General features: G+C 36.7%; 1 protein-coding gene across 3 annotated transcripts in view; it reads left to right on the top strand.

The window, feature by feature from the left end:
- UCHL3 (ubiquitin C-terminal hydrolase L3) overlaps positions 1 to 13313 on the top strand; it is a 53734-nt gene extending 40421 nt beyond the window's left edge. For all 3 annotated transcript variants that reach the window (XM_045978376.1, XM_045978375.1, XM_045978377.1), the window contains 3 exons: positions 1771 to 1846; positions 8810 to 8868; positions 9708 to 13313. In XM_045978376.1, the coding sequence (XP_045834332.1) occupies positions 1771 to 1846; positions 8810 to 8868; positions 9708 to 9791 (219 nt within the window). In that variant the 3' untranslated portion in view covers positions 9792 to 13313. The remainder of the gene's footprint in view (positions 1 to 1770; positions 1847 to 8809; positions 8869 to 9707) is intronic.
- Positions 13314 to 16102: the final 2789 nt, after the last annotated feature.

Genomic DNA, 16102 nt, shown 5'->3' on the forward strand with positions numbered 1-16102 from the left:
TGCAAATGGGGCTGCACCGGGGAGGAGGCTACTACTGGAGCAGCAACAAAAGTAGACCATTTTGATTCCTGCCAACAGTGGAATTCTTTCATTTTCAGTTGAAGTTAGGAAGACCTAGTTTGCCACATTAATGTTATATTGAGATTCTCCCATTCATAAATGGAAGGAAATCATCTCTGCAGAATAATATGAGATTAGATGAGTCCCTCTATCTGTACATGTTTTAGAAATATTCAGTAAATCCAAAATAGTAATGTTTATTCTGTCGCTTTCAATTTTTCGCATCTGAACACTTCTTAAAGCTATTGTTAAAAAACTACTTAAAATTATAAAATTATCTGAAGGTGAAAAAAGTATGAACTTTACATTTTAGACACTATTGTGTTATAGGATGTTAATATGAGATGTGATTTGACTTATGCCTTTTTAAAATATTTGCCTCTAAAATTTCTGCTTGCATTTAACAGTGATTGTATTTTATTCCAGACCATTTAAGATTTGATATATAGTGAACACACAGTGTTAACTGCGCAGTTTACTGCATACCATAGTGCCATTTAATCATGTATTGATTTTAGATAACTTATTTACATTTCTAAGAAATGTAGCAGATATTGCTTAATGCAAATAGAATTTGGTAAACTAAAAAAAAAGAAAACAACAAAAAAAAACTAGGTGTAATTTTAATTTTAAGTAGTTCACTAAGAAAGCAGGCAAAAAAATCATAGGTTACAGTTAATTGCATTTTAATTTGCTTTTATCTCCACCCCTTTACTCTTTTGGGCTAGTTTCCTGCATTTATTCATTTTTAAATTTTTTGAATCTATGATGAACAATGAGACTTATTTTATTCTAAGACTGTATTACATTTTTCAAAAAAGAGATTATCAAGTTCAAATCATTAAGAATTCACTTTCTTGATGTCTTAAAATTTAGCTTGGAAAGAGTTTAACTCTTACACTATTAATTTTTTTTTAAAGATTTTATTTATTTATTTGACAGAGATCACAAGTAGGCAGAGAGCCAGGCAAAAAGAGAGAGAGAGAAGGAAGCAGGTTTCCTGCTGAGCAGGGAGCCCGATGCGGGGCTCGATCCCAGGACTCTGGGATCATGACCTGAGCTGAAGGCAGAGGCTTTAACCGAGCCACCCAGGTGCCCTTACATTATTAATTTTTTTTTTTAAAGAGTTTATTTATTTATTTGACAGAGAGAGATCACAAGTAGGCAGAGAGGCAGGCAGAGAGAGTGAGAGGGAAGCAGGCTCCCTTCAGAGCAAAGAGCCGGACATGGGACTCGATCCCAGGACCCTGAGATTATGACCTGAGCCGAAGGCAGCGGCTTAAACCACTGAGCCACCCAGGCGCCCCTACACTATTAGTTTTTTTAAACTTTGTTATTTCAAATATCAAAAATTAGACAAATGAATTCATGCATTCATTTCATTCAGCAAGTATGCATTGTGCATCTACTATGTTTCAGGCATTGTGCTAGGCACCAGGGCTTCTGAGGCTGAACAATATTAAAGGTTCGTAGATCAGTTGAGATTAAGAAAGATATGCATTTAGTCAATGTTTTCCTGGTTGATGTCCTGAGGACATTGTCATAAATGTGGTTGTGTTCATTCTTTGTCTACCATATCAAAGATTAATAAACTTTGAATTATATTGGCTAAATGTTCTCTCATATCATTTCATATTTGTATGTGTTTACATGAACTTCATTGATTTGACTACTAACGTGCATCGTATGTATTTTTCCCTCCTGTTTCAGGCACCAAGTATAGATGAAAAAGTAGATCTTCATTTTATTGCATTAGTTCATGTAGATGGGCATCTCTATGAATTAGGTAAGAACTATTTAAATTTACTCTGAGGAGGGAAATGATAAATGGGAAAGTCTCTATGATTCACAGGACTGTTGATGTTTATTGTGTTTAATATTAATTGCCCTATAACATTGAATAGACATAATGAAAGTTTTCCATTTAAGATTTTTTATTAAAAAAAAATAAAATTTTTTTGATGTTTAAAGAAGTTATAATTCAAGAAAGTATGCATACCTCCTTTGTATTTCAAGCAAAGCAGGGAAGTAAAAATCATAGGAAACTCCTGTAAATCACTTCAGCATTCTTCACTAAATTATTAAGTTAGTTATCATCAACATCTGATGAACTATCTTGATCTGGAAACAACTTTTAAAATATATATATTTTAATATATGAATATGAATATAAAATAATATTCATAAAGACTAATTTTTGTAATCACTAATGAGTATCACTAGTTTTTAGGTTTTTGTACTCTCTCTGTGTTGCATCTGATTTTTTAACTTTACGGAAGTCTGTGTTTTCTGGCAGCACTTCCCTAAGGCATATGTCAAAGTAGTTGTGATTAATTATTTGGCATTTTGGCCTAAACCTGCACTATTTTTTAGAAATTTAACTGTAGGTAGGCTATTTTGGGAGTTTGGAGGAGATCCTCATAATTTTAATCGATCCATTCAGATATAACAAACTTATTATGATTCTTTAAGGCTGGTATATGGTACTTATTGCGAGTATTGTGAGTCCTTTTTGTCCTTTTCCATGAGACATTCTTCTTAGGTTAAAAAAAAGCCAAATAGGGGCGCCTGGGTGGCTCAGTGGGTTGGGCCTCTGCCTTCGGCTCGGGTCATGGTCTCAGGGTCCTGGGATCGAGCCCAGCATCGGGCTCTCTGCTCAGCGGGGAGCCTGCTTCCCCCTCTCTCTCTGCCTGCCTCTCTGCCTACTTGTGATCTCTGTCTATCAAATTAAAAAAAAGAAAAATCTTTAAAAAAAAGCCAAATAAGAGGTGCCTAGGTAGTTGAGTCAATTAAACATCTGCTCCTCAGTCTTCAGCTCAGATCTCGATATCAGGATTGTGAATTCAAACCCTGCTTTGGGCTCCATTCTGGGCATGGAGCCTACTTGAAAAATAAATAAAAGGAAAGAAAAGAAGAGAAATTAATTCAATTTAAAAAATTTTTAAAAAGCCAAATAAAAAGAGAAGTCTTTTTCAGTTTCTATGTACCATGATTTTTAGTTCTCTTTCTTCTTACTTGCTGTCTCTGTATTCACTTGCCACTTTGATTTTCCTCAGGTTATTTAAAAGCATAAGAATTCTGAAAGAATGGGCACCTGGGTGGCTCAGTGGGTTAAGTTGCTGCCTTCGGCTCAGGTCATGATCTCAGGGTCCTGGGATCGAGTGCCGCATCGGGCTCTCTGCTCAGCAGGGAGCCTGCTTCCCCCTCTCTCTCTCTGCCTGCCTCTCTATCTACTTGTGATCTCTCTCTGTCAAATAAATAAATAAAATCTTAAAAAAAAAAAAAAAGAATTCTGAAAGAACTTCTGTGACTGTAAATGAGGTCCATAAAATTTAGATAGATTTTATGTTTGGAATATAACAACAGAATAATACACTTAATTAAAAAGAAATGGCTCTATTAAATGGACAAGGAAAATAAAGAACACAATTTTGTGAAATTTACAACCCCACGGGCTTTGTACATTAGTAGAGTGATCTGAGTTGGAATCAAACTGAAATGAAAAGAACACATCGTTATGGACACATATGACAGACCTGCAAGGCGGTGTGGAAGACCGGCTCTGTGAATTCAGTCTACAAAAGTCTGTATCTAGAGATTAGATATAATAGTGATGGGAATTTCACACATCTGCCTGATTGTAGGAAGCTGAGTTCCTACTCTGAATTTTGAATAATAAAGAATAACTAGTGGGAAGGGAAGTAAAGGGAGTGCTGAGACTTGCCAGACACACTTTGTTGACTTTAAGAAAGTACAGTTAGGAAAGGCCAGAGAAACGGTAAATATGAGCCATAACTGGAAACTATGGAAACGATGATGACTTTCTGAATGAGAGACTTATCAGTAGAACAAACAGTAACATCTGAAAGATATTTAGAAAGAAGAAATCTCTGATCATCTTAATGGGAAGGCATTGACTAACCCATTTGGTTAGCTAGTTCCCTGAGCTCAGAGGCTAGAAAGGACAGTGAGAAGGGAAGATGTATATCAAGAGGAAGCCTTCTATGAAGAAAGGTTTTCTTGTACCATGCCAAGATCAGTACTAAAGGATTTTAAAATTGGTTTGAACACCAGAAAAGGAAGACCATCAGAAAAGAAAGACAGAACTACTGAGGTCTTGCTGGTCAGGTATTCTTTAGCAAGAAGAATCAACATGGCTGCTAGAGAATCGGAGCCTTTGGGGGATTACATTCTTTAAATGAGTTTAAAGAATTTCAGAGTTCTAAAGAATAGCAGTAATCTTTTAGATGCTATAGAGAGCAAGGTACAAGACAAATGAAGCGGGGCAGTTGCTGATTCACTGCAAGGGAGATTGGCAGAAACACTGACACAGATTCCTAATAAATTCTTTTTATTTATTTATTTATTTATTTATTTATTTATTTGACAGAGAGAGATCACAAGTAGGCAGAGAGGCAGGCAGAGAGAGAGGAGGAAGCAGGCTCCCCACGGAGCAGAGAGCCCGATGTGGGGCTCGATCCCAGGACCCTGAGATCATGACCTGAGCCGAAGGCAGCGGCCTAATCCACTGAGCCACCCAGGCGGCCCCTAATAAATTCTAAAGGAATGTTGAGCAAGAAGACTATTGAGTTAGTCAGTAGAAAACAGTGACTAAGAGAACAGTATAGGTTTTTAAGGAAAAAAATCATTTTGAAGTAGCTTATTTGTTTAAAAAGGCTATGTGATTGTAGACATGTGCAAGTTAATTCCTACAGGACAATTATTCCACAAAGGATACTGGGTATCTTTAATATATTTATTCCCTACTAAATTGTAAAGTTAACTGATGAAAAGAACTGAGTTATTCATCTTTTTGTTATTACCCCTTCCTTTTCATTAGGGCTTCATGTCATTAATGGCATATGTAGGGGAGGAAAAGTACATGTTTTCAAATAGATATAATTACTCTTTATGGATAAATTAGAACACTGATTTGGTAGTGAATTCAGAACTGATTGCATCATCAGATTAGAAAACTGATAACTAACAATTTATCTTCTACCTGGACAGGAATACTCTGAAACATTAAAAAAATTTTTTATTTTGAAATAATTTTAAATTTTTAGAGAAATCATAGAAATTGTATTATAGAGTTCCCATAAACCTTTTACTCAAGATTCCCCAGATTCAATTAATGTGTCTGAACCATTTGAAAATAAGTTGCAGACACAATGACCCATTATTCTTTAATATTTCTGTATATATTTCTTTAGAATCAGTGGATACTCTCCTACATAACTATAGTGACTGGCAAAATCAGGGAATTAATATCAATCCATATTATGATTGAATTCACAGACCCTATTCAAATTGTTCTAATTTTTACAATATCTGTAGGTTCAGAATCCAATCCAGGATTATGTGTTGTATTCAGTTGTCACATTTATCTCCTTGAATCTGGAATGGTTCCTCAATCTTTTCTTTCATGTCTTTGACATTTATTTTATTTTTTAAAAGGATTTTATTTATTTATTTAACAGAGGAGAGATCACAAGTAGGCAGAGAGGCAGTCAGAGAGAGAGGGGGAAGCAGGCTCTCTGTTGAGCAGAAAGCCCAGTGCAGGGCTTGATCCCAGGACCCTGAGATCATGACCTGAGCCAAAGGTAGAGGCTCAACCCACTGAGCCACCCAGGCGCCCTGTCTTTGACATTTATTTTTAAGTGTACAGTGTACATTAAAGTGTACATTTATTTTTAAGAGAGATTATTTTTCAGTTTGGGTTATCTGATATTTCCTCATTATTTATCTATTTCTGGCACATACACCACAGAAGTGGCACTGTGTTCTCAGGGCATCATTTCAGGTGGCTCGTCATGTTGATTTGTCCCATGGCTGGTGATGGTGACCTCTATCCTTTGGTCTAGGTTTCATCTGCATTTCTCCACTATAAAGTTAATGAGTTTGTTAAACTTATTAATATGTCAACATGTTATAGTTTTTAATTAATAAGTAATGAATAGATATTTTATCGGGATATACTTTGAGCCTATGTAAATGTACTGTTTCTCATTAAGCCTTTATCAGATTTAGCATCCATTGATGATTTTTAATTAATTGTCACTATGATGGTTGCCAAATGGTGTTTAAAAAAAAGTTCCTCCAACATTAGAAGCTTTCCTTTTCCCCCTCATTCATTCATTCAGGTGAAAATGGACTCATGGATTCATATTTTACACAAGAGGGTACATGCAGTTCATCATCATCATTTATTTTGATGCTTAAATTTTCCCAGACTTGGCCTTGAAGGGAATCCCCTCAAGCTGGCCCTTTTGACCTTTTGATAGGTTTCTGTCATTCTTCAAGTGCTTTCTGTCAGGTAGAAAAAGATATTCTAGATTCATCTTTGATTTTCTGTGCCCTGGCCCTGTTACTCAGTTGCTTCTCCATAGAGCGCTGGTTCCTTTTAGTGGAAAATGGTATTTAGAACCAATATCTGGGTGGTAGGTGTGCTCATTGCTACTAAGATATCATTGCTCCTAGGCCCTCTCAGAGGACAGAGGTAGGAAATGTTTGTATGTATTAAAAAAATACACTCACGTACATACATATGAATATGAGTATGAACATACCCACAATTATCTGTTTATATATTAAAGAGCATTCACTTACAGTAGCATTTCTAAATCTAATAGTATATAGTTCATTCTAGTGTTCTCCATTACCCTTTGTGTATTTCTTGATTTACCCATTCCTCTTGTATATAAACAGGCTCTCAGCCACCCCAGCCTAAAAATCAGACCCAGATACAGTGCTCCCTGAGCTTTCCCCTCCTCCCCCAGCACACTGATCCTGGCCTGACCCAGTCCAGACAAAGAGCAACAGCTCTGCAAAGTGGGGAGCCACCTTCTTTCTGATGTTTTGCAAATTCCTGAATCCTGCGCTTTCTCCTCAGTCTCCTCATTAATTACTTTTTTTTTTTAATTTTTTATTTATGTGACAGAGAGAAATCACAACTAGGCAGAGAGGCAGGCAGAGAGAGAGGAGGAAGCAGGCTCCCTGCAGAGCAGAGAGCCCGATATGGGGCTCGATCCCAGGACCCTGGGATCATAATCTGAGCCGAAGGCAGAGGCTTTAACCCACTGAGCCACCCAGGTGCCCCTCAGTCTCCTCATTAAGACTGTTGTGCTCTGTGGGTTTCCCATTGTGAACTGGCAGAAAGCTATTACTGTTGAACTCACATACAAACTACCAATTTCCAGATGTCTAAGAACAACTGTTTCAGCTATTTCTTCCAGCTATTTCTCGTGGAAGGCCTCACCCAGTACCAGTTATTCCAGCCTGGCTGGAGATGGAAGTAGCCTCAGTGCTATTTCTTCACTTCCCACAAGGAAGATCAGAATTTAGCTTTCCGGTGTCACACTTGTTCCTGACCCACCCTCCCAATCTTTCCTTTCTCCTAGTCTCCCAGTTCTGCTGGAGTTATAGTATTATGACCACAGAAACATTATATAATTAATGTACTATTTAAAAACCTTGAAGTGCCTGGGTGGCGCAGTTGGTTGAATGTCATGGCTCAGGTCCTGATCTCAGGATCCTGGGATTGAGCCTCGCCATTGGGCTCCCTGCTCAGTGGTGAGTCTGCTTCTCCCTCTTCCTTTCCCTCTGTGATCTCTCTCTCTCTCTCACACACTCACACTCTCTCAAATAAATAAAAATAAATAAATTTTTATTTCTCCAGTTTTAATAATTGTCTCATTTTGCCTTTTGGTTTGTTTGGTTAATCTTCCCTCATATTTTTCTTTCACAGTGGTATCAGTCCAGCTCTATCACTGTGTATGTGTATGGATTCAGACATTTTTATTACATTTGGAAGCCATGGAAATATAGAAGGGATTGCATTTTATGGATTGAACTTGAAATGTCTTTTATTATTTTTTTCTAAAGATTTTGTTTATTTATTTGAGAGATATAGAGAGCAAGAGAGAGAACAGGAGCAGGGTGGAGAGAGGGAGAAGAAGTCTCCCCGCTGAGCAGGGGCTCGATCCCAGGACCTGAGATCATGACCCGAGCTGAAGGCAGACACTTAACCAACTGAGCCATGCAGCTGCCCCACGAAGTGCCACTTATGAGATACAGGAGATTAAGATTTGCATATAGAGTATCAGTTAATTTTGGGTTAGGATGAGTTTATATAATATTGGACTTGTTCCTTTTTCCTTTTTTCATAGCATTCATTAAAGTAGTAGTTTATTCAAGATGTTTATAATTGTGTCTAATTAACATTGGTGGTCAGTGAAATAACCCTAGGTTATTTAGATTGTTGGTCTATACTGCCTACTGCGTTGGGTGTACACAATTATTATTATATATTACTATATATATATATATTAAAAATATGTTACTATATAAATCTTGTGGTGGTTCCCTTTCATTGGTATAAGCATGTCAGTCTTGGGTACCTTCTGATTTGAAATAAATTTTTCATATTCCTGAAGGTAGAAACTAGGGTTGTTGGTTTTTAAAAACTGACTTAATTAATTTTGCATCTTTTCAAGAAATTAAAGCCAATGTTTCTTATAAATTCTGTTTATGAAGAAAATTTAGGCTTTCAAACATAGAAGCAAGGTTCTAATAACATTTAATATAAAGAGTACTGATAGGTAGCACGTTTAAAATATTTACTTTAGGATATATCATTTTCAGTATCTTTTAACTTTTGCCTCACTTGTGGGAAGAGGAAAATGGAAGTTGGAAGTACATTAATCTGTATAAGCAGCTAAACCTTCAACTGTTTATTCATTTTCCACAGATGGACGGAAACCATTTCCAATTAACCATGGGGAAACTAGTGATGAAACTTTATTAGAGGTAACAACAAAACTTGTTGGCCTACTTTAAGTGTTATCAGTGTTCTTGTTATCTTTAAAATATTTCTAAAGATCACTTGAATAACATTTTCTCAGCATTTGAATGCTTCCATGTCCTTACCCTCTTGAGAAAATCCAAGAAGAAAAGTCTGAGTTAGTGTTAAAAATTTACACCAAATGAAGAGAGTTTCAGAGTTCTTTTTGTGAACAAGTATCAAATGTGAAAAAGATAAGAATAGTATTGAAAGAGTTGCAGATCTCTTCCCATATTTCAGTGATTCCAAGATACCACCATCTTGATCTTGATCCTGATTTTATTTTATTTATTTATTTTTTTAAAGATTTTATTTATTCATTTGACAGATAGAGATCACAAGTAGGGAGAGAGGCAGGCAGAGAGAGAGAGAGAGAGGAGGAAGCAGGCTCCCTGCCAAGCAGAGAACCCGATGCGGGGCTTGATCCCAGGACCCTGGGATCATGACCTGAGCGAAAGGCAGAGGCTTTAACCCACTGAGCCACCCAGGCGCCCCTTGATCCTGATTTTAGAGATTTTTAGATTTATGAACAAATTGTGTGGCTGAGATAGTAATTTTCAAGTTAAATTTCTTTTTTTTTTTAAGTATTTTAAGAAAGAACACTTACTATATCTTCAAGTTTTGTACTAAGGAAATTAGGCTACCAACCATTCACTCTTTCTGGTCTGTGCTTTAAATAATTTTGCATTTGGAAAAAGATGTCTGTATCTTAGATTAGTATGAATTGGGAAAATATGAAACATTTATCATTTGAAAAAACCCACAAGTTTATAAACTGAAAAATTACACATTTTTCCCCCCATAGGATGCCATAGAAGTTTGCAAGAAGTTTATGGAACGTGACCCTGATGAACTGAGATTCAATGCAATTGCTCTCTCTGCAGCATAGCTTGTCAGTGACGGAAACACCAAATACTGTATTATTTGCAACAAAAATTAAATTTCTGCTGCCATACACTAACTCAAAAATTTTGATATTTTCATTAACTTGATTGATTAAACTTTATGTGAATTAAACTTTGACTTAATCTGCATTTTATTTTTGTCCCACATTAAAGCTGTCATTCTTTTCTCCCCTTTGTTTCTTGTAAATGACTTACCTTGTCTGGGGACTAGTGATAGGCTTCTTATTCTCTTAAATTTCATGGGAGATTTTTGTCTTGGGCACAGGTACAGTTTCCATCTGCATAGTGTAAATATATGATATATCACATATTTTGACATACTCCCTTAACAAGCAGTTGTGGAGTGTTGACTTGTCATGAGCTGGACATGGTGCAGCTCCTAGGTGCAGGAGTTAAAGCTGTGAACACAGTCCACAAGTTCCTCAGTCTTGGAGCCTTTGTGCTTGTGAGAAGAGATGAAGAACACATCAGTAAGATACACACCAATGATAGATGCTAGGCCAAGTCAGATTTGTGTTAGAGAGTGACTGAGTGGCTACTTTAGAATCTGTAGTCAGGTAAGCTCCTATGAGGAGGTAACGTGAAGTTGAGATCTGAATAGCCAAAAAAAAAAAAAAAAAAAAAAAAAAACCAACCCGAGAAAGGTGGTAGGGAAGAACAAAAGGAAAAATTAATGTAGAGTCCCTCAAGTAGGAGAATCTCACTGTGTTGTAGAGCCAGAAAAAGGGCTCATAAGACCAGAGCATAGAAAGTGAAGGGGAAGGTGGCAAGAGATAAGGTCGTAGGAGGAGAGGCTGAGTAATACAGGACAACAGAAAAAGGAATTTGGATTTATTGCAAGTGTGATGGTAGACCATGGAAGGTTTTAAGCAGGAGAGTGGCCTGATTTGATTTATAACCTCAGAAGATCATCTTGACTCCTCTGTGGATAATATTTTGGGGAGGAGGTAAGAATGGAGGCAGAGAGATTTGTGAGGTCAATGAGAGATGGTGATGGCTTAATCTTAAAAGAAGTGATAATTAAGACAGCTATGTGTGTGAATTTAATGTGTGTTCTGAATAAGGGAGGGCTTCAGCTGCGTCTTAAAAGAGAAGTGGAAGGCAGAGGAAAGGTGGAAGAGTATAGAGCTGGGTCAAAACACAGGTTTGGTGTGATGGCAATGCCCTATATTTGGGGCCGGGGGGGGGGAGTATTAATTACACAGGTGTATGTAATTATCAAGACTCGGTGAATTGTTCATTTAAAACCTGTACTTCACTGTATATTCATTTTACCTTAAAAAAAAAAAAATCCAGAGTTGGGTTGGAAGGATTGTAACAGTTAGGAGAAAGACCAAATTGGTCTGGAATGACGATCTAGATCAATCATTGAGTGTAAACGTGTATACCTGATTCACTGAGGTAACCTAGATTTCTGAGGCGGTGACCTGAGATAAGTGGTATTTCAGGAAGAGTAATGGGGCAGTGACGTAGAGAATGGATTAGATCTATGTTACTCGAAGTGTTACATCAGCATTATCTGAGAACTTGCTAAAGAAGAATTATTTCCGACCCCACCGTAGACCTACCAAATCAGAACTTGCGTTTTCGACAAGATCCTTGGGTAACGAATATGCATATTAAGTTTGGGAGGCACTGGATTAGAAAAATAGACTATAAGGTGGAGGGTCCCTTTGGACGACCTTTAAACTCTCTATGTTGAATAAGGCTTGAATGAAGTGATGGCAATAGGGATGAAGAAATCATCTGAAACAACCAGTAGTGTATGGGAATGGTGCTTCTGTCCTGCTAGTAAAACCAAGTGTTCCACTCTTCTGTTCCATCATTTTTTTGCATTCTGTGCTCCCAGCTGTCTTGTATATTATCTTACAATTTCAAGTATTCCTAAACAGCTCTTGGTTCCCTTGCTGACTTTTTCCGAGTATCTAATTTGTTACCAAAAATCTACATCATTTCTCAAAGTTTGCTGTGATGAATACTAATTTTTCAGACTTAACGGGCAAGAAGGGTTCGAAGTCAAGTATCTGTTGAAAACATTGGGTTAAGGGTCATTTTCAAAAATACAGTTTTTTTGGGTGGGAGCATTGCAGAATTCCTCAGAGTTTTAAAAAAAATCTGTGTATTATGAATGTCATTTTGTAGATGTTTTATGGAACAACCATGAGGACTGGCATTCTTCTGCACACACATTAGGATGCTAGTCCCTTGTGAAACTCAAAATTTGAAAGTTTTCTCTTTTCTTAGATTTATGTCTAGGATTTGTTCCTACTACTGTATTAACTATAATTCTTTGCTTAGCTACTTTCTTAAAATTTAGCACTTACAGAAGAAATTGATGATTAATTTTGTATAGAAACTTATAGAGAGACAGGGTGGTCAAGTCATGGGTCATTTCTGGAACTTGTTAATGATTAATACATTTGGGGGAAATGGAACTAAAGAGAACTGAAACTTTAAATGTTTTTACTTGGACTTTTGGGAATTGACTAAACATCACCTTTCAGCAGGTATAACGGTTTACTTTGAAGTACTGAAATAGAGTTTATGATATCCATATTTAACCTCTAATATTTTTCGTGTTCATTTGTGACTAAAACACAGGTTATCTGTATTCTGTGGTGAATCAAATTTTAACATGTCTTAAGTGAAAACCATCTTTAATACTGTATAAAAATTATTCAAACATGATTTAAATGTAGTTTCATTCCAACTTAGATTTGTGGACAGTGCTTATTAGGTAAGCTTTGTAATTGGGTTGTGTATAGCATATAACCTGTTTATCTCATTTTGAAAATAATATAGTTTAAGAGACATTTTCAGCTGTTGTCTGTCTACTGTAATATCTTTCAGAGTAGCATCTCTAGGCTTATGATTCTTACACTGGTGCTTGTGAGAAAATTGCAAACAGTAGTATTTTCATCACATCTAAAACATTTTTCTATCTGTAGAAATTTCCTTTAGAGAAAGCTCACATATACGTAAATATGTGTATATACACACACATATATGTATTTGCATATATGTTTATATTTTTGTGTATCTATCATCTGGGAACAAATATATAGATACACAAGTGCACGTGTGCACACATCCACACAGGTTCACACATCCGTACCTAGAATAGGCAGAGAACTTTGATCTGAATTCTCTGTGGATTTTTTAAATCCTTGGCTGAAATTAAAGTAAAATCACTTTGAAAAGTATGTAATCATTACGGAAGGTTTTTAGCTAATTTAGAAGGATTTGCACACACATGTATGAAGTTTAATAGTTAATGTCTTTATTAAGATTCTCTGGTAAGATCTTAAAATGAGGTTCCTTGTACTCTCAACAAAATTACCACTAAAAACCAAGTGTGGAAAATACTGAGTTTTTACATAGCCATTAAGTAAGTTTTGTCTTTTTTTTTTTTTTTCCTCTTTTGATTTCAGAGTATGGCCTGTTGTAGATGATTCAGTATAATGAAGAAATTTAGTGTCCTGGTGCCAGCAGTGCCCGTGGATCAGACCAATCCTCATGCCTTAGTTTCCTGTGTATTTTTACTTGTTTTGCCTTTGAATAAAAGTTATTCTAAGTCTTTCTCTGGACTTCTTTGTTTAGGATAGTGGTTTTGAACCTCTCTATTGCTTCCGCTTACATGATAGATGAGAGTCCCCAGTATGACATTTCCATTGTCCACACCCAGATAATAGTGGGAAGTTCTATAGACACTAAAGGCTATATATTATGAGCATTACCTCATTGTCTAATTGATGGGCTAGTTGGGTTCCCTGGTTTAGAGGCTTTGAATATACATAACCTATACTAAGAGCTATTTTGCAAAATTAATTATTTAAAAAGTTTAGGGAACCTGGGGTGGCTCAGTCGGTTAAGTGTCCAACTCTTGATTTCAGCTCAGGTCATGATCTCGGGGGTCATGAGATCTAGCCCCATGTTGGACTCCACACTCAGCAGTCTGCTCTAGGTTATCTTTCTCTTTCCCTCCCTCCTCCAGCTCTTCTTCTCTCTCTCTAACATAGAATCTTTAAAAGGCTTAGAGATATATAATAAAGCCTTTCTAATCCATAAGACAGCTATGAGTATAAATTGAATTATTTAGAATAAAAATCTGGATGGTCAAGAATAAATCCCAAATAAATCCCAAATTTTAGTTGATTCAAAGTCTGCCCTTTATCAACATGTATAGTTAAATTTAGTTAAAATTTTTAAATTTAATTAAAAACTGTACTTAAATAACAGTTATGTTCAGTAGTGTATCCCTTTAGAGTGAAAGGAAAAGTCTCCAACCTGCACATGTTTTGTGAGGACAAGATGAAAAATTGCTTGAGGTTTTATTTGTATCCTAAACATGAAAGACTTGCAACACATGCAAAGGTTGTAAATCAGACCATTTAAAAATGTCCTAAAACCTGTCTGCTGAAACATCATCCTGCCTACTGAGAGTTTAACTGCCTGGAGTAGAAGATGACAACAGGTTACACTTGCATTTTCCTTTAGGGCGAAGTAGTAGACAGTTATTTTTCTTTATTCTGCCTCCAACATGAAGTATTTAGAACCAGAAGTTTCTCCTGTCCTTCATCAATACTAAAAGACTACACGCATTTAATAAGAGTGTACACAGTTGATGAGAATGTTACATTGTTCATATTTTACTGTGGAGACCAAAGCATAGTTCATGGTTTGGGCATAATTTAAAAGACACATTCTTCTAAGAAATTGATTTCTTTTATAAACAAAATGCAAATGCCTTAAATATTTTTTCTTTTAAAGATTTTATTTATTTATTTTTTAAATTTTTAAAAAAATTTCAGAGATCTCAAGTAGTTGGAGAGGCAGGCAGAGAGGGAGAGAGGAGGAAGCAGGCTTCCCGCTGAGCAGAGAGCCCGATGTGGGGCTTGATCCCAGGACCCTGGGACCATGACCTGAGCTGAAGGCAGAGGCTTAACCCACTGAGCCACCCAAGTGCCCCAAGATTTTATTTATTTGACAGAGAGAGAGTAGGCAGGGAGGCAGGCAGAGAGAGAGGAGGAAGCAGGCTCCCCGCTGAGCAGAGAGCCCGATGTGGGGCTCGATCCCAGGACCCTGAGATCATGACCTGAGCCAAAGGCAGAGGCTTAACCCACTGAGCCACCCAGGCACCCCAATATTTCTTTATTTTAATGTGATAAATAGAATTGCTTTTAAAGCCATAGTCTGCTATGGCTTGATAATCAGGGACACATGAAGTATTCAAGATAAGAGCATAATGGTACTGATTCTAAGACCTTTAGAAAATATTGCTTTAGGCAAAAGAAAGAAAAGGAATATTTTAAGCCAACTGCTCACCTTACTGTTTTAATTTTTACCTTGTTTCATTTTTAGGAGACAAGAGCATATATCTCAGATACTAAAAATATTCCTGTGAAGGCTTTGTTTTTCAGGGATAGTAGTCAACTACTGTTTTCTTAATATGCATGAAATGTCTAGAGAAAGTGACATCTTTAGCTAGATGAATAAAACACGGGATAGAAAATGCTTGCGCCAATTTGTTCATACCCTTCGGATATTAACTGTAGAGTTGATAGCTATGTAGATTTTAGCAATTTGTTGAGCAACGAACCTGGTTTCAAAATTGATCTAATTGCTCTCAAACTTTGCAGTCTCAGAAGCGCCTTCACATTCTTAAAAATTATTGTGGGGCCCAGAAAGAGAACTTTTATAGGGATGATATCTGTTGACCCACAAATATTAAAGATAAAAACACATTTTCAGAATATTAATTCATTTTCAAATAAAAATACACTCATCATCTGTTAACATAAACAACAATATTCTAAAAATAACTATTTTCTTTAAAAAGTTAGAAGAGGGGGCACCTGGGTGGCTCAGAGGGTTAAGCCTCTGCCTTCAGCTCAGGTCATGATCCCAGGGTCCTGGGATCGAGCCCCACAGCAGACTGTCTGCTCAGCGGGGAGCCTGCTTTCTCCCCCCTCTCTCTCTGCCTGCTTCTCTGCCTACTTGTGATCTGTCTGTCAAATAAATAAATAAAATCTTAAAAAAAAAAAGAAGAGTAGCAGTCAGTATTTTACATTTTTGCAAAATCTCTTTAGTCTCTGACTTGTGGAAGACGGTCGAATCCTCCTATCTGATAATGAATGAAAAGTGGAGTTGGTAACTTAGAGAGTCAGTTGGTTACCCATGTCAAAACAATTTCAGAGATGCTCGTTTGAAGACAAGGACCATGTCTCTTACACACCAGGTTATCCTCAGAGTCTGGCACAGTGTTTGGCAAATAGAAGAGGACTAGATGACATTT

Source organism: Meles meles, chromosome 14 (genome assembly GCF_922984935.1).
Source record: "Meles meles chromosome 14, mMelMel3.1 paternal haplotype, whole genome shotgun sequence".
In the NCBI taxonomy this organism is placed as follows: domain Eukaryota; kingdom Metazoa; phylum Chordata; class Mammalia; order Carnivora; family Mustelidae; genus Meles; species Meles meles.